The sequence below is a fragment of the Parasteatoda tepidariorum genome, chromosome 4, assembly GCF_982258835.1.
Source record: "Parasteatoda tepidariorum strain Cologne lab strain chromosome 4, Ptep-v5.0, whole genome shotgun sequence".
Lineage (NCBI taxonomy): Eukaryota > Metazoa > Arthropoda > Arachnida > Araneae > Theridiidae > Parasteatoda > Parasteatoda tepidariorum.
The window spans coordinates 46,585,575-46,613,216 of record NC_141758.1 but is presented as its reverse complement, the minus strand read 5'-3'; the positions used below and the strand labels follow the sequence as shown (position 1 = coordinate 46,613,216).

Sequence of the window (27,642 nt, the reverse complement as noted above, 5' to 3'; positions counted from 1 at the left end):
CAAATAATGTATAATAAAACTTAAAAAACTAGCATTTTTAATATCGTTTTTTAAATAGCCGTTTTTTGCTAAACAAATACGCAATTTTTTGCATGTACTCTTAATACTGAAAAAAAAATTCCATCTCCTAGAAAGTCTAAGAATATCTAAAAAATATCTGACTAACAAAAGGCAGGAATAAAAAAAGCATATGACGAGATAAATTAAAAGTAAAAGCCTGATACAATTAATAGAACATCAGAGAGTTATTGATTTTTGATGAGAATACTTTTTATTTTGAATTTAAAGCTCATACTAACCAGTTACGGTGTTTTTCATTTATTTTGCAAGGATATTACTAACCCATTAAGGGTAATTTAATTAAAACTTGTCAAATAAATGGGTTTTTTTTTTAAAAAAAAAAGAACTGTTTTTTAATGTAACTTGATTAGTTACACGCCTGAGACAAAAAATCCTTTGAGGATTTCATTTAGAAGACTAGCAACTATGATTTGAACTATTATCTTAAAAGCAAATGCATATACTACGGAGTTAGGGATCAATTTATTTGAAAAAGGAAATATTTTAGAAATTTCCGCACTTTTCTTTGCGGAAAAACATGAATAAAAAATGAAATTCTACTTTTTTTTTCTCTTTGTCTACAGCTCAAAATATGTGTGCTATAATCATAAGCACTCATGCAGAATTTTAAACAATTGTTATAAAAATAACATGAGATATAATGCTTTAGGGGATGCACAAACTGTGAAAAAACCCGATTTTCAGATAAAGATGTTGAAAGACTTTAAATCATTAGTCTGTGACGACCGCCACCTATCGTTAGAAACTTCAACTGTGCTGAAACATTATCGTTCTAAAGATTATCGTTCTTTTCTTGCGCTTTTACAAATCTGTTATATTTAATAATAAAAGTTGTTAAGTTTATTTGTTGTGTGAATTCGTGATTATTGCAAAGTTAATTTACCTTCTGATCTACACAAACAACACGAACTTACAAGTCTATCCGCTGTCATAGACCTTGCACATAAACTGCTGCAACTTTGTAAATAATTGCAGTACAAACCAAAGTAAACTGTTTTTAGAAAGTTAAGAGTACAGAAATTCTAAATTTAAAATAAAAATTTCGCTCGAAGTCATGTTTTTGCCCTAGTCAGATACCATAAAAGTTGATAAAAAAGATTATTTTGCTTACATATAATTATTATAATTTCATGATAAAAACATTCTATTCATAGGCTAATCGTAACTAATGAAAGGATAGCTAGATTTGAAAATATTCAAGTGAGCTTGAAAAAAATTTTACTTAGGGTTACAGAATGTGCAACACGATAAGAAGTAATGAAGAAGAGGTTATTTTACTTGTAAACAATGCGTAACGATAGCCTTCTATATAACACGTGATATTCTACATAACATGTAATGTGTATATAACATATAATTTATAATAACATATAACACATAATGCATAACGTATAATGTTCAACGATATCCTTATATCGCTTCGTATTGAAAGCAATTTTTATCTTTCTTCAGTCTTTATATTTTTAACAATTTCGATGCGGATGTTAAGATTTATATCTGGCAACTTCTAATCTCTCTCTTATTTTTTATCTATTCATTTTTTATTTTTTTAATTGTTATTTTTGGCATCAAGTCAAGCATGAGCTTATAAAATGAAAATCGAAAAAAAGATAAATTTTCTGCAACAAGAAATAAATAATCATTATTTAAAAGAAAAGAACATTGTAAAAAAAGCACTTGAAATTGCAATAACTTACGAAAAAATTGGAATTTCGCAAAAACTCTCAGTGGCTTATAGCTCAAAATGGAATCGAATTCCTTGAACATTTTTCAACCCAACAAGTGTATTCAGTTTCTAAATCTTATTTTGCGCAGCAATTTAAAATGCAACGTAGAGTAAAGGAATGTGAGAAATATTCGCAAAAAAACCAAATAAAATTTAAATAAGTTTCGAAAAAATTAGAAATAAAAAATATTAAGTTGGGTCCATAAGTATGATGAACCTTAATATAAATGGACCTTTCAGCATGTCATAGTTCATCTCCTGTGACTTGCAGTTAGTTCTTCCGTAGTCAGTTCCATTCCTTTTCCTGTGCCAGAATGGAATTTTTTTCAACAAGTTTCTCGAACTAGTTATCGAATGTTATTTTTTTTTGTACTATTGTAATTGCTGTATATTTTTCTACACACCTTACTAATTTCAATTTTTTTAGTTTTACAGTTTTTGCACAGCAGAGCAAAATGCAATGCTAAGACGAACCAAAACATTGTCGTCGGCATTTTCGATTTTTAAATTAGAGTTTAATGTATTGAGATTTACATTTATAAAATTTATTCGATGTGTTTTATGTTTGCTACATCAATCATCGGATGTTTGAGTAGAAATTTTTTAATTGATAAATGTCAAGCACATAACTAGTTTAAATTTCATCCAATTCGAACCAACAGCATTCTAGAGTCTAAATCCCTCCAAAGCAAGGAACTTATTTCTTAATAATTCTATATATTATCTAATTTCTGTGTATTTAAAAAATCTGGAATTAATATTTCGTGCATTTTTCCCTTTTCACATTTACATTTCTTGTTGGTGTAAGTTTATAACGTAAAATATTTTAAACGATATTAATACATTTTTATGACAACTTTCATATTAAGAAATGTGGATTATGTTGGAGCATAAATTCCTTTCTCAAAAATTATAACTCATAAATAATGCGTGTTTTTTTTGTTACATGCATTTAAGAAATTGGTCTCTTTTTTTTAGCATTTTTCGGCGCAAATTTTTCAATAGAATTTTTGTTGGCAACCATTATGTTAAAAAACTGGGTTTTTCTTTAAAACCATATTGTTCTACTTCATAAAGAAACATCTTTGTTAAGTATAATACTTAAATATACATACTTACCAATGAGTGAGAATGTACTTTTTATATTAAGTAAATATATTAACATCATTCTTCCAATCGAAAAAATAAATTCAAATTCTGGAGCCAAAACTTGACTTACCTAGAAAAAAAATAACGATTGTTAAATGCTATATTTAATTTGAGGTTAGAAAAATAAATCTATACATAATAATAAACGCGGCTGTGTGTGTGTCTGTTTGTCTGTCTGTCTGTAATCACAATATATCGCCCCAGAAGCCTCGCCCAGGCACGAAACTTGGCACATAATTGTGTTTTGACATAATGAAGAAGTATTTTTTTTACTTTTTCAAAAATTTGGATTAGTTTTTTATTTATCAGTCATTTTCTATGAAAATCTATGCTTTTTCGTCTTCAAAGAGCTATATTCAAAAAACTATTAAAAATGCATATACTTTTCTCCACTCTTATAAATGTATGCTAATGTGAACCTTACAATTGAAATATTAATTTTCGACAACTTAAACCAATAATATACGAAGGAATTAATAAGTTAATGGTAAGGTTCGCATTAGTTTACATTTATCAAAGTGGAGAAAAGTTTAACTTTTGTATTAAAAATGTGGCAACATATTCGATACGTAAATAGAACGCTTCGCTTTGATATATTTGTCACTGTTCATCTGGATATGAAGACAAAATTGAAGGACAGGAGCACTTTAATTTTCCACTAATCTTCAGATTTCCTGCTATGTTTTAAAAAACTTTATTTGTGAAAACCTTTAGCGTGGCGGACAGCTGGCCGCCTTAGGCGGCTAGTTGTTAATAATAGTAAATATTTTAATGCTTTAGAGTAAATAGTAATATTATAAGAAATTAATCAAGTATTGTTCAATTTCTCAATTGTCGTAGTATGATAATTTGGAATGAAATATCCAGTAACACTGGAAAGAAATATCTGACACTGTAGTTAAGTGTTTACAACCAACTTGTAATTAAGTTATAAATCAACTGGATAGGATTGGCTGCGTCATTGTTGATCCAACAAGGCACTCTATACATAAACTTGTATATTGTGTGGAAAATTGTTTTAAAATAAACTTGTTTATATTTTATAAAAGCAAACAAGTCGAGAAGCAAAAGAGTACTGTATTACGATAAGTGTTGAACTTTTCATAAAAATATAAATACTCATAATTTTTCAAACACATTTCAAAGAATCTGGAACAAAAATTCGAGGGCTAAAATTCATATCTTTGAATTGATTTTCCATTCCAATGATGAACTCACTAGATAATAATAAAAAAAATTATATGAAGTAGAATGTTTGTGTAAATAATACCTCATTATATACGCAATCGAATTTCGAGCTATTAAATACAAAGTTGCATGGTTAAAACGAAAGAGAAATGAAGGCAATTCACGAAATTTAAAACCGATTTCTAATTTGCTAGTTGCTTTTTTTTTTTCAAATTATTAAATCTATCTCCATTCATAGAGCTTTCTTCAAAATTAATTAAATCACTATTCTTGGTGTATGAAGCTACATTCTTTGGCAGAAAAGTAGATAGTTTCCGGAAAATTTTAAAACATAATTTTGTTTTTGTTGTAGGTGTTATTTATTAAAAAACTATAAATATTGGTTTTCGTCACTTTAAAATAATAATTAACAACTCTCTTCAACAAAAGTATCAACTGTTTTGTTATTGAATATTACGTTTTGTTATTATTTCAAAAATTGTTAGCAATTTTATTTTATAACATTATATTTTTTAATTTTTATTATTAATGTTTCAAAAAATATTTAAATCTAGATTTATTTTTCAGAATACTAAAGTATTATGTTTAATTTTTAATTTTTAATATTAATAGTTCCAAAAAGTATTTAAATTTAATTTTCAGTAATTTTTATTATAAAATTCAAACTGAATTTTAGGAAAGTAGTTTCGAGATTTCATTTTTATGAACATTCTAAGCAAGAGAACAATCAATGTAAATATTCATAATTATTTCAGACATATCTGAAAGAATCTTATCTTTGATTCGATTTTTAATTCCAACAAAAAACTCGAAATAGCGTTAAAAGTAATAAAAGTCAATTATTTAATTTATCCAAAAACAACCTCTTAAATATTGCCTTATATTACCCCCTATCAAAGTTCATATTATTAAATACAAAGATGCATGGTTAAAACGCAAGATAAAAAAAGCAATGCATGAAATCTAAAACCAATTTCGCTTTATTTTAACATATTGTTAATTCTGTATTCATTCATTAAACCATCTTCAAAATTACTGATATCATTATTCCTGGTGTATTATGCTTTAATTGATTGGCAGACAAGTAGATAATTTCCAGAAAATTTCAAAACATAAGAATCATCTTTTTGTATAATTTTTTTATCAATAAACTATATTAAATATTGATTTACATTACTTAATATTAAACTTAAAAAGAATTTCATCACTTAAAAATAATTTAAAACTCTACTCAAGCAAATTTTTTTAAGAAAATCCTAGATTTCGTCATAAATTATTATACTTTGTTATTTTTTCAAAAATGATTAGCAATTTTATTTTTTAAATAAATACTTCAAAAAAGTATTTAAATTTAATTTATAGGAATTTTTATCAGAAAATTTGATTTTATTTAAAAAGGTATTTTTATACTATATTTTCATGTATATTCTAAACAAGAGAATGATCAATATAATTATGCATAGTTATTTCAGTTATATTTGAAAGAATCGGTAACAAAACTTTGAACATTATACAAATTCTTAGCTTTGAATCTATTTTTCCTTCTAACAATAAACTCGAAGTAATTTTAACAATAACAAAAATTCAACTATTTTATCTTCTTAAAAGCAATCTTATCTAAAAGTAATGCCACATATTACACGCATCAAGCATTGAACTCTTAAATGCAAAGATGCTTGACTAAAACAAAAGATAAAAGAAAGTAATTCATGAAATCTAAAAGCGATTTTATTGTTATTTTTACAAATTACTAATTCTGCATCCATTCGTGGAAACTTCCTTAAAATTAATGCTTTGAATTGATTTTTCATTCCAACAATAAACTCAAAGTAGTTTTAACAATAAGAAAAGTCAACTATTCTATCTTCCCAAAAGCAACCTCATCTAAAAATAATGCAACATATTACACGCATCAAGTATTGAACTTTCAGATTCAAAGATGCCTGATTAAAACAAAAGATAAAAGAAAATAATTCACGGAATCTAAAACGGATTTCATTGTTACTTTTACAAATTACTAATTCTGCATCCATTCATGGAACCCTCCTTAAAATTAATGCTACAATTATTATTGGCGTATAAGGTTTAGTTGATTGGCAGACAATTAGATAATATCCAGAAAATTTAAAAAAGAAAAAAAAAATAATCTTTCCATCAATAAGCTAAAATAAATATTGATATTCGTCACCTATCAACAAAAACTTAATTTAAACAAATTTCAAAATTTCAGTTTTTGCCATTAAATATTATATTTTGTTATTATTTTAAAAATTGTTAGAAATCTTGCGAAATATATTTAATTTTTATGAATTTTCATTGCATAAAGTGACCTGAGTGTTTATCAACATAATTTTATACTTTAATTTTATGTTTATTCTAAACTGGAGAATAATCTATGTAAATATTCATAATTATTTCAAAAACACGCGAAAGAATTTGTAACAAAAGTGTGAACCCTATTCAAATTATTAGCTTTGAATAAATTTTTCATTCCAACAATAAACTCGAAGTAGCTTTAAGAATAATAGAAGTTAACTATTTTATCTTCTCAAAAGACACCTCTTCTGTAAATAATGCTTCATATTACACACCATCAAGTTTCGAACTATTAAATGCAAAGATGCATGCTCAAAACGAAAGAGAAAAAGAAAGCAATTCACGAAATCTAAAACCAATTTCTCGTTATTTTTACAGATTGTTAATTCTGTATCTATTCATTGAACTTTCTTCAAAATTAATTATATCACTATTCTTGGTATATAAAGTTACATTCATCGGCAGAAAAGTAGATAAATTTAGTTTGAAATTTTTATATTTTTATTGTATGGAACTTTTATGAAAAACAAATATATTATTATCTCTTTCTTAACTCAATCAAGGGTGATGAATTGAAATAATGGAAGGTTACTAAAAATAGGAAGCATGAAACATTCATTCCTCTAAGGAGTCTTCTTTTTGTCTTTTTATTGGTGTCATTTGTTAGATATTAGAAATTTTTCTCAATGAATAGGATGCTCATTACCATTTAATGAGTGTGCAATGCGCATAATGAAACAAAACATCTTAATAACGTTTGATCTCGAATCGAAATTTTAAGTACTGAGTGATTTGCTCTTATTGATTTGAGGGCAGAACATTAAATTTTCACTAATTTAAATTTACTTTAATCTCGTTAAAATATCCACTCATATAAATTTTAACTTTTCTCATTCAAATTTTATTTTATTTAAATTTTCACTTTCTTCATTCAAATTTTCACTCATTTAAATCTTTACTGACGTCATTCAAATTTTCAATCATTTAAATCTTTACTGACGTCATTCAAATTTTCAATCATTTAAATCTTTACTGACGTCATTCAAATTTTCAATCATTTAAATCTTTACTGACGTCATTCAAATTTTCATTCATTTAAACCTTTACTGACGTCATTCAAATTTTCACTCATTTAAATCTTCACTGACGTCATTCAAATTTTCACTCACTTAAATTTTTACTGACGTCATTCAAATTTTCACTGATGTAAATCTTTACTGACGTCATTCAAATTTCTACTCACTTAAATCTTTACTGAGATCATTCAAATTTTCACTCACTTAAATTTTCTCTAATTTTATTCGGATTTTACCTCCTTCAAATTTTAATTTCATTCTAATTTTCTCTCATTTAAATTCTCTCTGATCTCATGCAAATTTTCGTTCATTTAAATTTTCTCTAATTTTTACTTCACTAATCTCTCTAACTTTTACTTTTATTTTTACTTTTCTCATTCAACTTTTGTCACATTTAAATTTTCGCAAATACCATTAAAAAATTTTCTCATTTAAATTTTTAATTACGTCATTCGAATTTTCACTCATTTAACTTTTCTTTAATCTCATTCAAATTTTCCCTCATTAAAATTTGTTTAATTAATTCGAATATTCTCTGATTTAAATTCTCTCTGATGTCATGAAAATTTTCACTCATTTAAGTTTTCTCTATTTTTTACTTTACTTTTCTCTCTAATTTTTACTTTCCCATTTCCCAAGACCAATAGCACTCAAATTTTCACTCATTTAAGTTTTTACTGATGTCATTCGAAATTTCACTCAATTAAATTACCACTCATTTAAATTTTCACTCATGTAAATTTTCTGCCATTTAAATTTTCATTTACTTCATTCTAAGTTCCTCTTATTAAAATTCTCACCGATCTCATACAAATTTTCCCTCATTTAAATTTTCATTGATATAAACTTTTGCTCCTTACCAAATAATGAAACCATATTTATCCACTAGAACTGTGCATAATAAATATTTTATAATACTTTAATAACTTTTGATCTCTAATCGGATTTTCACGTATCAGCTGATTTAAAGGCATGGCCTAAAATATTTCAATTTATTGGATATCGATATTTTTAGTTGAAAAATAAGATACAAAAGCGTACTTTCTCTGAATAAAAATTTTCGACAAATTTGTATTCGTGATCCTTACAATACCGAGGATAGTTACAATCTGAAAAAAAGGCGCAAATAATTTGGTCAAGAGGGCGGTTGAATGTTCAGATCACTCAATGGTCTTGCATATTTAGGCTATTCAAAGAAGCCATATTTTTCTCTTCAGAATTATTCTACCCTTTACCTTCAAAAAATGAATTATATCTTTTAAAACGTTATCTTTATATTTTTGAGTTTTTAAGTTCGTAAATGTTATGTTCGTTTTATAGTCAAATAAGAGTAATTATTTTGTTACTTAATATGAATGAATTTTTGTCATAAAATTGTCTATAAATAACCATGTTATACCAATTATGACTTGAGTATTTAATATTTTTGGTACTATTCGATATTAGGACGCATTTTCTAAATTCTGCAGATTTGTTAAGGTTTTGATTATTTTGAGATAATGCTGATATCCCTCTAATTTTGAAAAATTTTGCTTCTCCCTAATGATCTATAACTATCACATGTATGTTTTAAGTACACGACTTTTTTTAAAAAATTCAATTTCTCGGGAACTATTCGATCAATTTGACTTAAATTTTAAATTTTGTCATGCAAAATTACATTCTTTAAAGTTATGCAAAAAAAAAAAATTATCTTGCAATTCAAAATATTTTCAACAAATATTAAAATGAATAATAAAAAATAATAAATATTACTAAAAGTTTTTTCATGAAATTATCTGTGATTAGGCTAATTTTATAATTGTGGGTGTAGAATTTGTCAATTAACTTAAAAAGTTCGAGATATTAGCTCTAACACTTCTCAAAATTAACATTAAGGTGTCCAATTAACACTTCGTAAAATTAACATTAAGATGTCCAAACTTTAGACCAGTCTCCTTACCAAACTATGGAAACCTTATTTTCCAGATTGCGCCTACCCCTTATATTTTCGGAGCTAGAAATCCGAATCCGTCAAAAAGAAGGTATTTTTATTAAGAGAAAGTACTTTTTTGTCTGATTTCGTAACTTTAAATACCATCTGCGCTAATTAATTGCCTATTTGAGATCACCCTCTTGAACCATTAAGATTGAGTCCTTGAACCTGAAGTTATTCAAAGTGGTCCGTTTATTTATTTATTTTTTTTTTTTTTGTGCACTGTACATTAGATACAATAACAAATATTTTAATTGTTGTCTTCATCTTAAGAAAAAAAAACTCTCATTAAAGTAACCTTCTGCTTAGAAAATAATTATATTAATTGAGTTATAAATTTGAGATAGTAATATTTAACGGCAATTAAAGCTATTTTAAAGGTAATAGCGGAAAATGAAAAAAAAATGTTTGAAAAATAAACATTAATTTTTACAACCAAATTTGTTTAAAGACTCGTTCATTTACTTCACCAAAAAAAGAGCTCAAATAAAGAATTACAAGCGCTATAAACTGCTTTTTATCTTTTTAAAAGAAAAAGCGATAGAATGACCGTAAAAGCTATACACTGTGGAGTAATGAAATGTATTTTAATTATTATTTTTACTTCTTTCAATTGGAAAAAAAGGAATTCCCATTTAGAAAATTACTAGACGTTGTCACGTATCCCAAAGAACTTCATTGTATTCAGATTTTATCCCTCAAATGTTACTCTGTAAAAAGATTAATATTGACTTTAGATGAAGTAAAAACTAATTAAAAATGAAGATAAAAATTTTCTCTGTAGCTATTAAGAAATGAATATAGACACATAAAGATATTTCCTTTCTTTTTGTATGAAATGAAGCGCTTAAAATCTGTCAAACATTTGCTTAATGCAACAATAAAGAAGTCAATTATAAATATTTCAGAATAATTAAAGGTGATTTAAATTAAAATAAATATTTCTTTTAATTAAGTTATAATAAACATATTTTTATGATAAGCTTGATGTCGTCATAACGGCAGAAATCGTGACAAACTTTAAGAAAATATTGCTTTTCAAGATATAAAAAATCAAATATCGTATATTTCCGGTATCAATCAATAATACAAATTGCAATAATAGATGGTGCTATTATTGTCAACATGCTACGACAGAGGAGAGGGGGTGTTAGGAGTTACTTTGAACAAAAATGTTTTCATTTTGAACGCTCTACTTTACTGTTATGAACTGAATTGGAGTTGTCTTCATATTTAAAATGTACCAAGTTTCATGCCTCTATCATTAAAGGCGAGATTGATTCCTTTACACTAAAAAAGCTATAGTGTACTATCTCTTAGAATTTGATGTTAAAGACTCCCAAAAAATTTGTGAACGAACACTTTTTTTTTTTAATTTAACAAAAAATTATCCTTTTATATACAATTTAGTGGGTGTGTAAATTTTAATGGGGTTTTCAGTAATATATTTGCACTAATTCTTCCGATAAATTGTTATTCTGTCAATTTTGCATAGTTTTTTCACACGATAGCAGCGCAAAAGTTTTGTACTTAAAAATGAGCTTAATTTGCTTTAACACCAAAAATAGTAGCAACCACATGCCCAAACTTTTCACAGTGTATATGTGCACTAATAATTTTTATTGACAGTGCTGTTTTTTTTTTTTTTTTTTTTTTGAAAAGTAAACATTCTTATATAGCGAAGGCCTCTAATTGAAAGAAAATGATTCAGGATACCGTACGTAAAGCTCTGGCAATTTGTTAGTTTATTTTCAAAAATATCATTAAATTCAGTCAATCCTAAATTCCTCTAATCGAAATTTTTAGACACTTTAATAAAAAACTGATGCTTCCTTATCATATAACTCCACGTGACGTTTGCCACGTGATTTTTAACGTTTTTTCTTTCAATGCCCACCTGGAGAATGACCTAGGTCATACAGGCATCTGAAAGGCAGATTTGTTGACCACTCTTTCAGGGGCACCATATTAGGTGGGCCAATGTTGTTCCCACAGTAAGGACAACTAGTACAGAGAATGAAAGAACATCCATTCCTTGCCCGGGATTCGAACCCAAAACCTTTCTGATGCAAGGACAGTTCCCTGACCCCTACACAGACCGATCGTCTGATTTTTAACGTAATTTTTTTCTTTTTGTTCCGATTATTCTATTACAGTGAATAGTCACATCTAAGTTAAAAACAATTTCAATACCAAATATGATAACCATTTTAAAGTACATGGTGAAATAAGTTAGTATATAATAGTATATAATAGTATATAATAGTATATAATAGTATATAATAGTATATAATAGTATATAATAGTATATAATAGTATATAATAGTATATAATAGTATATAATAGTATATAATAGTATATAATAGTATATAATAGTATATAATAAGTATACTAATATATTAGTATATGGTGAAATAACTTCTAAACTTAAATACTAATAAAGTTCACTACTAGCATCAAATGAAACAAGTGACGTGTAAATAAACTGACTGAAATATTTCAGCAATTTGGATTCAAATCGATCCTAAGTTTGCTTGAGAATTTTACTGCAATACTTCACATTTCGAAACAGAACTTTAATTTGCCTCCCTTAAAAGTACTTAACTAACCTCAGAACATCAATCTCTGTCAAGAGACAAGTAACGCAGTTAAACGTTTCCTCGTGTGCACTCTGTAACTGAGTAATGCATACGACTGCTGAAATTTTCCTGAAAAATACTTTAGATTCTCAGAAAACCGGAGGAATCTGTTTATCGATTCGTTTTGTCTCCATGGAACTATATACATATCCTCACTTGTTTCATGAAAGATTAAGTGCTGAATAAAATAAACATTATCATCCAGATTTTGTTGGACGAAGTAAACATGTCTGTTAGGTATATGGTAATGTCTTAGATAACAGACATGCTCAAGAATCTATGTTCATTTTTATGCAGGTTACTGGACTTAAAAAGTATTATATAATTTATGTGCTCAACTTTTCATTTACTATTAATGTAAGCTGCATTAAAATATTTATGGCCATTATAAGTTGTGATATAATGGTTTTAGATTACAAAAGTTCTAATAACTTCATTTATCTATTATATAAAGATACCTTTCTAACCTAGCATAAATAATTTCTTTTAAAGCAGTGGTTTGTTGCATGTAAATTTTCAGAATAAACCACTTTTAATCTATTTATATTAAATGTTCTAATTATTTTAATTGTAATCAAATTTCTCTTATTTTAATATATTTTTCTTTATGTTTCACGAGAAAAACAATTTAATTCTGCTTTGGGGGAGGCGTAAAACAATCATAAAACTTTTCTTAAAGCCCGTAATACTTTTTAAATTGTGTTATTATGTACTACCGGTAACGAGGTAATAGGAGCCTAATTACCATAGGCACCAAAGTAATAGGTTTTTCACGGCTGTCAGAACGGAAAGGTACCGTAATGTATAAAAATAAAAGGTGTTACAGGATGTAGACGCTTAACTTAGTAGACTAACTGTAGATGTAGAAGCTTTCAGAACTTAATTCTAAAAACAAGATTTCACTATTCATAAAAACTTACACTTAAAATACAATGGCATCTGATGAGCATAAGAGAGACTAATTCTATTTAACTATAATTAAATATATTATTATCTATAATTAAATATGCCAGGCATATAATTTCCATAATTAAGCTTCTACCACTTCCTAAAATTCACCAACATTTTTCAAAGACGATGAATCCCACATTTTTTTAAAATTTAGATGTGACAAAATAGATTTCTATTTTGCTATATTGTGTGATGGAAGTTTAGTTAAACCTAAAACAGTACCTAAAAACATTAAAATTCGTTAAATACTTAGTACATACACACTTGTGTATGTCTAATGTATTTTAGTTAGATAATTTCAATTTAATAAAAATATTCGTTTTTAAATAATATGCATGCATATTCAAAATTCAAGAGCAATTAAAGAACCTCAATTCATATCGTAGCTTGAATATCTTAAAGACTGAAACCCATTTATTAAAATGAATATTCATGATGGTATAAACCAACAAAATATTCATTAAATGCTTATTATATACATACTTATGAATGTCTAATGTATTTTATTTAGATAATTTCGATTTAATAAAAAAATATTTTTTTAAATAATATACATTCACATTCAAAGATCAAGAGCATTTAAAAAATCTCAATTCATATCGTAGCGTGAATATCTTAAAGACTGAAACCCATTTATTAAAATAAATATTCATGATGGTATAAACCAACAAAACATTCATTAAATGCTTATTATATACATACTTGTGTATGTCTAATGTATTTTAATTGGATAATTTCGATTTAATAAAAAAAATTTTTAAATAATATACATTCACATTCAAAGTTCAAGAGCATTTAAAAAATCTCAATTCATATCGTAGCTTGAATATCTCAAAGACTGAAACCCATTTATTAAAATGAATATTCATGTTGGTATAAACCAACAAAACATTCATTAAGTGCTTATTATATACATACTTGCGTATGTCTAATGTATTTTAGTTAGATAATTTTGATTTAATAAAAAAATATTTTTTTAAATAATATACATTCACATTCAAAGTTCAAGAGCAATTAAAAAATCTCAATTCATATCGTAGCGTGAATATCATAAAGATTGAAACCCATTTTTTAAAATGAATATACATGATCGTTTAAACCAACAAAACATTCATTAAATGCTTATTATATACATACTTGTGTATGTCTAATGTATTTTAATTGGATAATTTCGATTTAAAACAAAAAAAATTTTTTAAATAATATACATTCACATTCAAAGTTCAAGAGCATTTAAAAAATCTCAATTCATATCGTAGCTTGAATATCTCAAAGACTGAAACCCATTTATTAAAATGAGTATTCATGTTGGTATAAACCAGTGATTATCAAACTTATTTCTTTTACCGCCCCCTTTGAAAATCAATTATTTTTCAGCGCCCCCCATTTTTTATACACCCCTAAAACTTAAAAACCACAATTTCATTACTTTTATTAATTTAGTTTATTAGTCGGTTCTGATGTTTAAACTTACATTCTAAACTAGAAATTTTTACCAGTGAGAGCAAATAAAACCCAACTTTATGATATTAATAATATATTTTAATCAAATTAAAAGAAACAATATAAATATGTAATCAGCTTTCGTTTTTATACTAATCTAATGAGATGGATGAATTTGATGATATTTAATAAGTTTGTTGATATCAGGTTCGATTTTACTCAAAAACAGTCGTAAGTCACCGCGTTTGGTAACTTGCAAATGATTTCTCTTTTTAGTAAGCAGCGTTGTCACAGGGCTAAATCCTCGTTCACACAAATATGACGATGGGAATGCTATCAAAAATCGTTCAACGATAGACCACAATCCAGGGTACAACTGCGGAATAGACTATTGTAGCCAAAATGTTTGGTAGTCATTTTTGTATTCGATTTTTATTTTCTCGTTCGTTGTCAGTTCTATAAGTTCTTCTTCCAACTGGGGTGATATTGCTATGTTGACATTTGAAAAAGGATCTAACACCCAGTCTGGTATTTCCAATTTCAAAATGTCCTGGAATTTTCAATGAAATCACTGTGAATATTTTCCAAATGTTGGCAGTAGCCGAGTATGTCGTCGTTGTTGCATGATACTGATTAATTGGGAAAATTATGGAACTCACGTCTGCCGATATTCTTTTTGTGTAAGAGCAGCTGGGCTAGGAAAGCAGCGACTACATTTTTTGTTTTTATTAAGTTCAAGTCATCACCTTGAAGTTGGAGATTCATATCATTGAGCAATGTATAAAGGTCTGTCAGGTATGCGATATCATTCTTTGATGTGATGAGGTTTTCGCCTCATTTCTCTGTCTTTGTTTTCCAAGAACTCTATGACAGAGTCAAACAGATTGTAAAAACGAGTCAGACAATTTCCTTTTGATAGCCAACGCACTTCTGTGTGAAAGATCAATCCGTTGAAATCTTCATCATTATCAACACAAAGCTGATTAAATAATCTGTCATTTAAAGAGTTGTTTCGGATTTTATTGACTTCTCTGATGACATGTTGCAATGGTTGAAACAGTCGTTCACTTAAATGTCTAGCAACTAAATGCTGACGATGTATAACGCAATGTACAGCAAGCACATCAGGAAATTTCTTTTTTAAGTACGATATGAAGCCTTTTTGACTCCCCGTCATAGCTGGAGCACCATCTGTAGCAGCTGATATAATATTCTTCAACGGAATTCCTTTTTCATCACAAGATTTTTAGGCTTACTATACTATTTGACACTGGACGGTAATGGAATAATTGTTAAAAAAAATTTCTAACACAATTTTTTGAGCAATAATTATATACGTATTTCCATTTTATATAATAATGATGATTCTTACATCAGTAATTTCTTATAAAATGTTAGGAAAATGCTGTAAAATGCCCTTATGTTAAAAACAAGAAAGAAAGTAAAGAAAACTTCAATTTATGTTAGTTTACGTAAGTATAATATTCTAAAACTCTGCATGGTAGTTTTTTTCCTAATGTTTAAAATAATTTCTGGTGCAATGTAATTAAGGTAAAATTGCTCTAATTTTTTAACTATCATCGATCATGTTCCTTTATCTATCCACAGAAACTTGTTACAACTTGATTGCGTACGGTGTGCGGGCTATCCTGCGAAATCTATGTTAAGTATTTTAAGTTTTTATAACATCATACAGGGTAGAAATATAAATTAATTATTCGTTATTGTGTAGTAGATGGGTTTTAATTTTAGAGAAATTTAAAATACTATATAAAGTAAATGAAATTACAAATTATACATCGCCCCCCTAACCCACATCCAAGCCCCCCATTTTTTCTGGGCCCCTAAACGCCCCCCTCTAGGTTTCAAACGCCCCCAAGGGGGCGTTATCGCCCACTTGGGGCGAGTGCGAGTGCTTGGGGCGAGTGCTTGGGCAAAGTGCTTATTATATCGCTCACTTTGAGAAAGACTGGTATAAACCAACAAAACATTCATTAAGTGCTTATTATATACATACTTGCGTATGTCCAATGTATTTTAGTTAGATAATTTTGATTTAATAAAAAAATATTTTTTTAAATAATATACATTCACATTCAAAGTTCAAGAGCAATTAAAAAATCTCAATTCATATCGTAGCGTGAATATCATAAAGATTGAAACCCATTTTTTAAAATGAATATACATGATCGTATAAACCAACAAAACATTCATTAAGTGCTTATTATATACATACTTGCGTATGTCTAATGTATTTTAGTTAGATAATTTTGATTTAATAAAAAAATATTTTTTTAAATAATATACATTCACATTCAAAGTTCAAGAGCAATTAAAAAATCTCAATTCATATCGTAGCGTGAATATCATAAAGATTGAAACCCATTTTTTAAAATGAATATACATGATCGTTTAAACCAACAAAACATTCATTAAATGCTTATTATATACATACTTGTGTATGTCTAATGTATTTTAATTGGATAATTTCGATTTAATAAAAAAAATTTTTTTAAATAATATACATTCACATTCAAAGTTCAAGAGCATTTAAAAAATCTCAATTCATATCGTAGCTTGAATATCTCAAAGACTGAAACCCATTTATTAAAATGAATATTCATGTTGGTATAAACCAACAAAACATTCATTAAGTGCTTATTATATACATACTTGCGTATGTCTAATGTATTTTAGTTAGATAATTTTGATTTAATAAAAAAATATTTTTTTAAATAATATACATTCACATTCAAAGTTCAAGAGCAATTAAAAAATCTCAATTCATATCGTAGCGTGAATATCATAAAGATTGAAACCCATTTTTTAAAATGAATATACATGATCGTTTAAACCAACAAAACATTCATTAAATGCTTATTATATACATACTTGTGTATGTCTAATGTATTTTAATTGGATAATTTCGATTTAATAAAAAAAAAAATTTTAAATAATATACATTCACATTCAAAGTTCAAGAGCATTTAAAAAATCTCAATTCATATCGTAGCTTGAATATCTCAAAGACTGAAACCCATTTATTAAAATGAATATTCATGTTGGTATAAACCAACAAAACATTCATTAAGTGCTTATTATATACATACTTGCGTATGTCTAATGTATTTTAGTTAGATAATTTTGATTTAATAAAAAAATATTTTTTTAAATAATATACATTCACATTCAAAGTTCAAGAGCAATTAAAAAATCTCAATTCATATCGTAGCGTAATATCTTAAAGACTGACACCCATTTATTAAAATGAATTTTCATGATCGTATAAACCAACAAAAATCATAACTTCAAAAAATTTCTTTATCCAAATTCAAGGCATTATCCAGTCAAGAGATATGTGACCAACATTTTATTCCCCAAAAATCCAACTACTTAAATCTTGAATTGATTGCCCCCCCTAACAGTCCCTTTTCATTAAATCTAAAAATTTATGATCTTGCTCTAAATTTTGCACTGCAATATTTACCTAGAGGAGTTATCAATGAATGAAGAAATGAAAAGTCGGTCGAATCGGAATATTTCGGTTCGCCCATCCAATGGTTTTAATTTATTTTCAAAGTGAGAGAGATAAAGTCTATTTCATATTAGTTTGGAGTTTTAACTGTCATATGCGAGGAAATAAATGTGAGTTATAAGATTCTTGTCATTCATATCTGTAGAATACGTTTAATTAAAATTCAAGATGGATTAGCTATTCAAGTTAAGTTATAAGAATCATGAAACAAAAATAAATAATTAATAAACTCATATAAAAATACTTAACTCATATATAATACTTATCTGCGGACTTAATAAACTTTCTTTTAAATTCGTTATCAATGTTCAAACGAAAAAGGTAAACCCATGAATTTATGCATACGATTTTTATAAAACGATTTTTGAAGAATGAACATGCAAACGATTTTTATAAAACGATTTTTGAAGAATGAAGATTCAAACGATTTTAATCAAACGATTTTTGAAGAATCAAGATGCAAACTATTTTTATAAAACGATTTTTGAAAAAATGAAGATGCAAACGATTTTTAATTTCTTTTTTTTTTTTTTTTTTTTTTTTTGAAGAATGAAGAAATGATAACTCGCTTACGTCGGGTTATTAACTACTGTAAATCCAATGCTTTAAATTTATTTTTAAACTTAGAACGATAAAATATTTTTCATATTAGATTAAAAACTAGATTAATATATGCCAGGAAATGGACGTGAATTATAAGATTCTTGCTAGTCATACACACAGCATACGCTTCATAAAAATCAGTTTGCACACGATATTCAAGTTACACAATAAAAAACATGAATCGAAAAATAATCAATTATTAGAAAAGCATAAAAAACTAAACTACATTTTATATGAAGACTATAAACATTTTCTGATTCGAGATACTTATTCAAAAGAAAAATGCAGCTCTCTTAGTGCATAATTTTTAAATTCGCGATCGCAATGCTCGAGTACGCCGTCTAGCGGGAGCCTGTAAATATCGGACATTAATTTATCACGTTTTCATTTAGTTCCATCAAAGTCATTGACTGAATCAGACGCCATTTTTTAGCAGCAAATAAGAAACAAAATTTCCCTAAGGAAAAGGCCGAAGAACTTGAAAAAAATCTCCAGAATAATAGTAAATCTTTCAGGAACAGAACACGCCAAACATTTGAAGAAAAATTCCTCAATAATTTTTAATTTCTATTATCAACAAACTTGCAACTGATGACTTCCGATTTCGGATACTGTTACAGATGTGTGTATTAAGGTAAAATGCATTTCTTCTGTCTTCAATTCATTACGAATTAAAGTGAAGTCAACATTGCTTTCGTCATTCCAGTGAATAAATATGAATTCAGAACATACAGAATTGTAATAGTTATAGCATATTCTTCTTCGTTATAGAATAGTATATATTTCTGTATCCATATAATTCGGAAAACAACAATAAAAAATTATCCAAGTTACTTGAAATAGTGCCATTTGTGCTGATTCTTAATTAATTTAAATCGTTTTCTTGGTAAGTTTTTTTTAATTTTGAAAGAATAAGTTCAACTAGAATTCAGCTATTCTGTTTTTAGCTACATATTCAAATTCATATCAATTATAAAATTTTGCTGTGTAGTATGTTATCTAAAAGTAATGAAGGTATAAGCTATGTATCTATTATTTGAGAATAAGTTTTCAAACAAGGAACTTATCATTTTGGAATTCTCCGGGAATCATAAATCAGGTAAGTGCAATGATTTTTACAATAAAAAATTTGCTTGTAAATATTTTTTTTCCATTTGATGATGGTTCTCTACAGAATGGTTTTTTACGTCTGATTAAGAACTATAAGAATAATAAAAAAAGAAACAATATGAAAGTTTTTATTTCAATGTTAATAATTCTTAAAATCGTTTTTTTTATCCTAAGAATTCTTTATTTTCCGTTTTTTAGTTTATAATTTTTTGATAAAAATTGTTCTCAAAATACTTTTGAAAAATTAAATGGTATAACATTATGTGTTTATGTATACTTCTTGTATATTCCAATGTTTGAAATAGTATGATTCAGAAAAGTATGGAATAAAAATTCGGTACTTACGACGTATTAACGCCACCGCCGCTACAGATTTAGCGGTTTTTAAGTGCCGCCAATCTACACTTAAAATTTTTGCGACAGTTCATAAAATAAAACACTTTATTTAAAATCAAAATAGTTAATTGGATTTCGGTGGAAAATGAGCCGATATAGAGTTTAGCATAGATTCAAAACAATCATATCGCCATATGAACTCTGATGAATAAGATTCCAAATGAAATAACATTTCCAAAACGTACGTTTGCCAAGATAAAGTTTTATGTTGTGGGAATTGGTACATTTTCATTTTTTCGGTAAAATATTTCCCTCCTGAAAAAATAAAATTGCATCTTGTTTTGTTTTTGGCAAATCCCAAAGACGAATATTCGTAGCACTAAAAATGGCGACAAAAAAGAATTGTTTTTTTTTTTTTTTTTGTTTTTGTTTCGTCAGCATTCTTTATTTTACGTTTCTTAGTTTCTAAATAATGATTTTTATTGAAACTTGAAATTTTTTGATAAAAATTGTTGTCAAAAAACGTTGTTTACAAAATTAAATTTCATAAAATTATGAGGCTTATGTATACTTTTTGTTCATTTTAATTTTTGAACTAATATGATTCTTAAAACTATAGAATGTAAAGTTTAAATGGGCCTTTCATGTTATATCATTAAATTTAGTAATACTATTTCTCGGGCATTAGGTTTTAACTCTTATAAGAATATACATATTTTTTTCTGTTAATGTACAAATATTTTTCCGATGTGTTTTGGATATTCCTTCTCTAATAAAAAGAGATACCATTTTGTTTTCGGTTGTACAAGAAAGAAGATCAAGCATTTTTCTTTTTTAAATTTAATAAGCCACATTAAAGAAGGAACGTTGCAATGCTACACGCTACATTAACGACGTCTCCAGAGTAACTGAATGACGGTTCATATGGAAATCGCAGGTAAGCGTCTCATACAACAACGCCCCCTATAGTTCGTTGCGATCGCGAATTATTATTAAAAAAATATTTAAATAAATATTATCAACGTATGAAGAAGACAGGAAAATTTAGCTAAATAATGATAACTGCAACCGCTCAGTCGATGGTTTCAATTCATTTTCAAACTAATGGAAATGAAATATATTTCATATTAGGTTGGAGAATTAGATGGGATATATTCAAGGATATAGATGTGAGCCTTGTTTTTCTCATTATACATACGTTCGAATAACGTTTAGTTAAAATTCGGAACGACTATGCTATTCACGTTACGTAATAAAGGTTGTGAATAAAAGCGAAATTATCAATTTATAAACTTACATTTTATTAGATTTTATATAGAGCCCGATTAAAATTTACCAATTTATAATTTCAATTAACGTGAGAAAAAAAAGCTTACGTAATCCAGTGTATCTTTTGTACAGTATTTCAAATATCTAAAATTAATGACATTCTAAACATTTCAGATCAACCATGAAACATGCTATGCTTATGAAATATGATTAGTTGCTACATTTTCAGGAGAGTATTTTTAAATTACTTTCGAGCTGAATATTAGACTTATGAATATAGATTACTCAAAATTAATGTTGAAAATATACTTAATAAAAGCACAAAACTGTAACATCTTATAGGGTCATCTTTCTTGTAAGTAAACAGTTATTTTAAAAAATTTCACAAGCTTCCTGGAGTTCAAACTCCAGGAAACTTAGGAGATTTTTAACTTTCGAAAGACATCATGTTTTTGAACAAATCAAGATATCTAAATTTTCCCTTTTAGATGACGTTCGTTCGACTACGTAAAAGAAAATCTTGTAATAAATTCTCTTTCAAAATATCTAGCCAATAAACAAAAACCATCAAAAATGTGTGGTTTTTTAGTGTTTTGTTTCTAGAACTATACAACACTCATGGCCATGGACACCTAAATTAAGGAACATTTTCATCAAAGAATTTGCACTTTGCTGGTGTTAGAATTCAGATTTTCGTCTTTCGTCGTTCATACTAAATATTCGTCTTTCATACTAATTTTTCAACGCTGTATCTCTTTGCAACTCACAGTGCGATAGAGTATTTATCTTGTTTTCAGTGACCTAATTTTATATTCTTTCAATGAAAAAAATGTTTCTGGCTTTTCCATCAAATCCTATGCAAACTTGAGGAAATTGTAAGTTTAGTAAACTATTTTCTTCAAAATTTTTCTCTCTGTGGTGAAATGATTAGTTGCGTATAAATATTTTCGATACACTCAAAAACTGTTTGTTCGTAAAAATGTTCGAGAAAGTTTTTATTTTTTCTCTTATTACTTGAAATAGTTAATAGTTTGTTTAAGTCAAATTACTAAGACATAAATTACAGACTTGCTGGCCGATAAGACTAAGAGAATTTATTTGTATAAAAGGCAATATGTCTTAGAGACGACACAAATATTTATTCACATACGATACGACGCATATATATATTCACATACTATTTATTTCTTTGAATAAAGATTATAAGATTATAATAAATATCAAGCCTCATACATGCCCCAATAAACCTTTTTTATACCTATTGTCTTATGAGTTATGAGTTTTCTTATGAGTATTAATGGCTCAGCAATTTTTTATCACATGATTTGCATAAATTTTATGATTTTACACGCAATTAAAACTACCACAAATCATTCATACTAAGTATTATCCTAATAACATTTAAAAGATAATTGCAATTTTCGTAAATGCATGTTTAGTAAAAAGGCCGTTCATGAAAATATCAAAATGTTATGAAGTTAATTAAAGTGGTTTACATCAGTTCCAAGAAGTTCATTTTCAGAATGAGATACATCAATCAAATCAATAGTCTTTCCCCAATTTCTGAATGACAGCTTCATTAAAATTTATGATAATGTTAAAAAAAAATAGAAATGACTTCCTGCCAACAATTAAACCTTTCCACGCTCCTTTTTCTGTACATAAAACTTCACCAGAATTAATCAAATAAATCTTTTTTGATAGGTTTTATATCATCTGCAGATTAATAATGAAGGAACTCTAAATGACACTCAATAACTAAGATAAATCTCCTTTATAAGAAAAGATTTTAGTGTTAAAAATTAATTTGTGAAAGTTTTTTTTCGATTTCGTTTTAGTATTTGTTGATCTGTTAATTATCAGTATTTTTAATTATCAATATTTAAATTTTATGTCACAAATTTTTGTTATAGTCTAATATGTTTTAAAATACCTACAAAAAGTGACAACTTAAAATTCGATTTTGAAGTAAAGTCAACTACGAATTACTTTAATATTTCCTATGAGAAAAAAATAGAAATAAATGTTTCTTTGATATAATATAGCTTAAAAAAAGGTAGAAATAAAAAAAACTTTTTTATTCATTTTGTTTTGTTACTTTTTTGATATAAAATAAATCTTCCCTCGAAAAATATATATTTAGTTTCGCTTTTTCTTTCTAACATAGCCACCGGCTGTTTCATCTCAGTGCTTAAGTTATAGAACCCTTTTTTCTCATTAATATTTCAAGCTAAAACATTAGAGAATGAATTTTAGAGGAAGATATTTTTTTTCTCATGGGCTTTTGGAAAAAATATTTTTAATACCGTAAAGCAATTTATAACAATTGTTTACTAGAAAAACTTTATTTATATCACTTTTAATGAGTCTACCATTTTAATTGATAGAGTTCATTTTTTTATCATATTCATATCTTTATAAGAAAATTTAGGGACCGTTAACTCAATTAAAAAATAATTTGTATTTTTGATAAGTGCATGCAAAATTTTAATATGAAATACTAGTGTTTTCAAAACATTTAACTTATTGAAACATTTAATATAATCTACACATTCACAAATATTACAACATTTAACGATAAGTAACGACATTTTGATTGGAACTAACTTGCATGTGTTTCATACAGTCTATAAAACTATGGAAAATTTCCACGGTAGAAGAACTTTGGAGCGTAATCATAGTGTGATCTTTAAATCTCTAGATGCCGGGTGTTTTCTAATCATCGCTCTGAATATATTTTTTCTAGAATCCTTCTTAAGGATTAAAATAACCAAACGTTTTATATCTGAGCCAGCCTAAACTTTGTGTTTTAGAAAATTTGCCAGAAATTTCTCTTCAATGCACTACTTTCTAATTGAATAACGAAATAGCGAATTACTTTTAGGCAAGAAAAATAACATGACATAGGACTCCGGGTGACTAACTTTCGGGGAATACCTGGTATAAAAGTATCAAAATCATTTATATTATCGGATGAAATTTAAAGGACGTAAAATAATTATGATACTTTACGCTTAAAAATAGGCAAGCAAACTGTTTTGTTTTATACTCATCATCCTCAATTCATTCATGAATCCCGAACGCACATACTTTTTTAACTTGACTTCTAATAAATAAACTAAAAATATGTATTAAGGGTGATGATTACCGAACACTCTGTACATAGTTTTCATCAACGCTCGTGAGAAAAAAAATTCAGACACATGTATCACGTTCAGCATTTCAACGCAAGTCATCATAAACTGCAACACCTCTGAATTTTTTGGCAAGAGACTTGTTCATTTAGAAACCACATGCTTTATAAAGGGTGTTCTGTAAGCTACCCTTAACATTCATTTTTACTACCCTCGTCAAAAATGAAAGCAAAAAAGAATGCACATCATGTGATGCAAATCAATATAAGCGAGAAAAAAACCAAATCAAGGTAGATGTGACAAATTATAGTAGAGGAAGGAGAGGGTAATAAAAATCTAAACAGGTTTAATATGAGGATATGGCTTGAAAATGTTCCACTATTAAACTTGTCTGATTTTTTATTGCTTACGTATTCCAGTACTGTGATTGGTAAGTTTTAGATAGCGCTTTTATTTTATCATCGGTCGAATTCCAACTTGCGACCCCAATAAATATACAATTTTGTTTTCGTTTCTAGAAAAAATATTCATCAAGATGCTAAATTTTAAATCCTAAATTTAGTATTGTATCAACTATTTACGTTTTAATATTATAATACACGACGCTTATTTACTTTGACAAATAGTTATTTTGAAGTTACTTGCTAATTAATTGCTAAAAATATCTAATTTCTATTTTTTTAAAGGAATATCTATAATTCTTTACTTAGAAAACATTATTCTGAATATATTATTCGCCACCTTGAACACTTTCTTTTCTCCAGTATCAAGTTACCTTGTTAGCCTCTCTGCCAATTATAAGAAAAGCTTCTAAGAGATTGCTAGGGATTTTATTGCCTTAATAAACATCTATGCTTACACTGCACAACAAAATTTATTGACCTTTGCCTAACGTCAACTGAAAACATCTTACAAGGAAATTCTTTATTTAAATCTGAAAAGAAAAATCGTTGTTCAGTCTTATCTAAAACTAAACTTTAGTTTGTTTTAAAAGCACTCATAAATGTATAAAAAGGAAAGAGATAAAACGAAAATAGGAAGAAAAAAAGTAGCGTAATGAATTATGCTTGCCCACTTTCAATGAATAAACCTTATCTTAGTTTTAGTTTCCTTTTGTAAGCATTTTCTTTAAGGTCATGGAATTTTACCAATTTTGAAGCATATGATAACTTTACAATTTCCAGATAAGATAGTGAAATCTTTATACGACTTATAACATTACTTAATCCAAATAACTTTTAAAATGATGTTCCCCAATGCAGTTCAATACTATAAAATTTTAATTTAAATAATTTCACCAGAAAAGAACTAAAAAACTGAAAAATAGTAGTAGAAAAAGTGATAGATAAGACAAGTGTTTGATATTTAGAGCATAACTCATTCAATCAGATTAGTAAAAAATAGTGATCTTCTTAATAAAGTTTTATTCTTTTGCTCTTTGATACATTAATTTGGTATCTAAAAAACAGATGGCAGCACAATTTCCATTGTATTAGCACTTGAAATTGATTGATTTTTTTTAATTAAATTCAAAATTGATTAAACTCGTTTCAGGGATACTTTTAGCTATGATTTGAGTTGGGTGATTATGAAACTAGGACTTCACAAATATTAAAATATAACCACAGAGAAATATATTTGCTTCATTATTTTGGAGTTGAACAAGCTATCAATATCAAATTTGTGAAAATCGATGTTCCATTCCATAGCCTTACAACTCAGGATTCAACAAAGAATATATTGTCAGCTCCTGACTCAAGCATTAGAGCAATCTCGCTTTCACTTATTGATCAAAGTAACCAATATTCGTGTGATATGGAGAGGAAACCTCCTAGAACCATTCGCGTTCCCTTACGATGTTTGGTGTATTTAACTGTGTTTTGGTGTCAATTACTCATTTTATTGAAGTATTCAATTTTCTCTTCATCTTCTTCGGGCTTAAGAATCGTGAAATAATTAAAGTAGAATACATTTTTTTTAATCATCCCGATTATTTGACCCATTACAAGGTTATTAAATATTTCTAAGAGGCTTTAACATTTTTCTCTGTTATTCATAGGATTTATAAAACAGAACTTATATATTGAATGGGAAGCTTTTTTTAGAGGAAAACATTTCCGAAAAATGCGAAAAATTCGCAATTCTGAAAAAAACCGTGACTTTAGTCAGAGAAACAATTCAAAAGTTAGAAACAAAATAATGAAACAGATCAAAATGTTTGAGTTAGAGATAAAATAATCTCCATAAGAGATAATTCAATGTTGAAACAAATTAACTTCCAAACTAAGCGATAACACTCCAATGAGAGCAACTCATTCATTTTATTCTCTGATTGAATCGAATTTTTTATCCACTTTAAATTCCATGATCTGATTAAATATATTAAACTTGCAAAATCTTACGAATGGTGAAAAACTTATATCCTAATCTTAATTATTAAACTTATTGTTATTTCTGTCTTGTTCAGCTATTTAACATGCTAAACACAACACCGGTAATATGAAAATTTGCTCTATGGCATTTTTGGTTTGGGGAAGCTTACCATTGTTTACACTAGTTTTAACCTCCATACAATTTGCAAATATTTAACATAACTAACACTGATCACAGAAATAGCGCACTGATCACACAAATAGCACTTATACTCTCCCATAATATTCTCACATTTTCAATAATGCATATGCCGAGTTTGTAAAGATTTTTTTTCTGAAACGCATGATGCTTTAATTCAATAAAACCATTTCTTTAACAATTTTTGCAGTAATAGGCAAAAAAAGCTGAAATACAAAATATTTTTATCAATATTATCAGTAGATATTTTCTTTATATAATTTGTATAATTATTTTCTTTATATAATTTATATTTATGCATATATAATTTATCAGTAGATATTTTCTTTTAGATATTAATAATAATTTTATTCTTTCCAGCATTTCAAACACCTAGAAGGCTCTAACCCCTAATCATTTTGCTTCCCAACCTCGTGGTTGTTTGTCATTCAGCTTCGTTTTTTCCTTAAATTTCAGTATTTTTCAAAAAAAAATTTAACATTTTTGTGAAAAATGTTTAATTAGTATAATTTTATTTAAGAACATTTTGTAAGCATGTTA

At 27.1% G+C, this 27,642-nt stretch overlaps 2 protein-coding genes across 2 annotated transcripts in view; both read right to left on the bottom strand.

Annotated features, from left to right (window-relative positions):
• LOC107455049 (inactive dipeptidyl peptidase 10) overlaps nucleotides 1-27,642 on the bottom strand; it is a 452,295-nt gene that overhangs the window by 346,112 nt on the left and 78,541 nt on the right. The gene's annotated exons all lie outside the window — the stretch shown is intronic.
• Nucleotides 15,350-27,642, bottom strand: part of LOC107455047 (protein FAM200C-like) — a 130,117-nt gene continuing 117,824 nt past the window's right edge. The window contains exon 2 of the mRNA XM_016072448.2: nucleotides 15,350-15,757. Coding sequence (XP_015927934.2) covers nucleotides 15,350-15,757 — 408 coding nt within the window. The remainder of the gene's footprint in view (nucleotides 15,758-27,642) is intronic.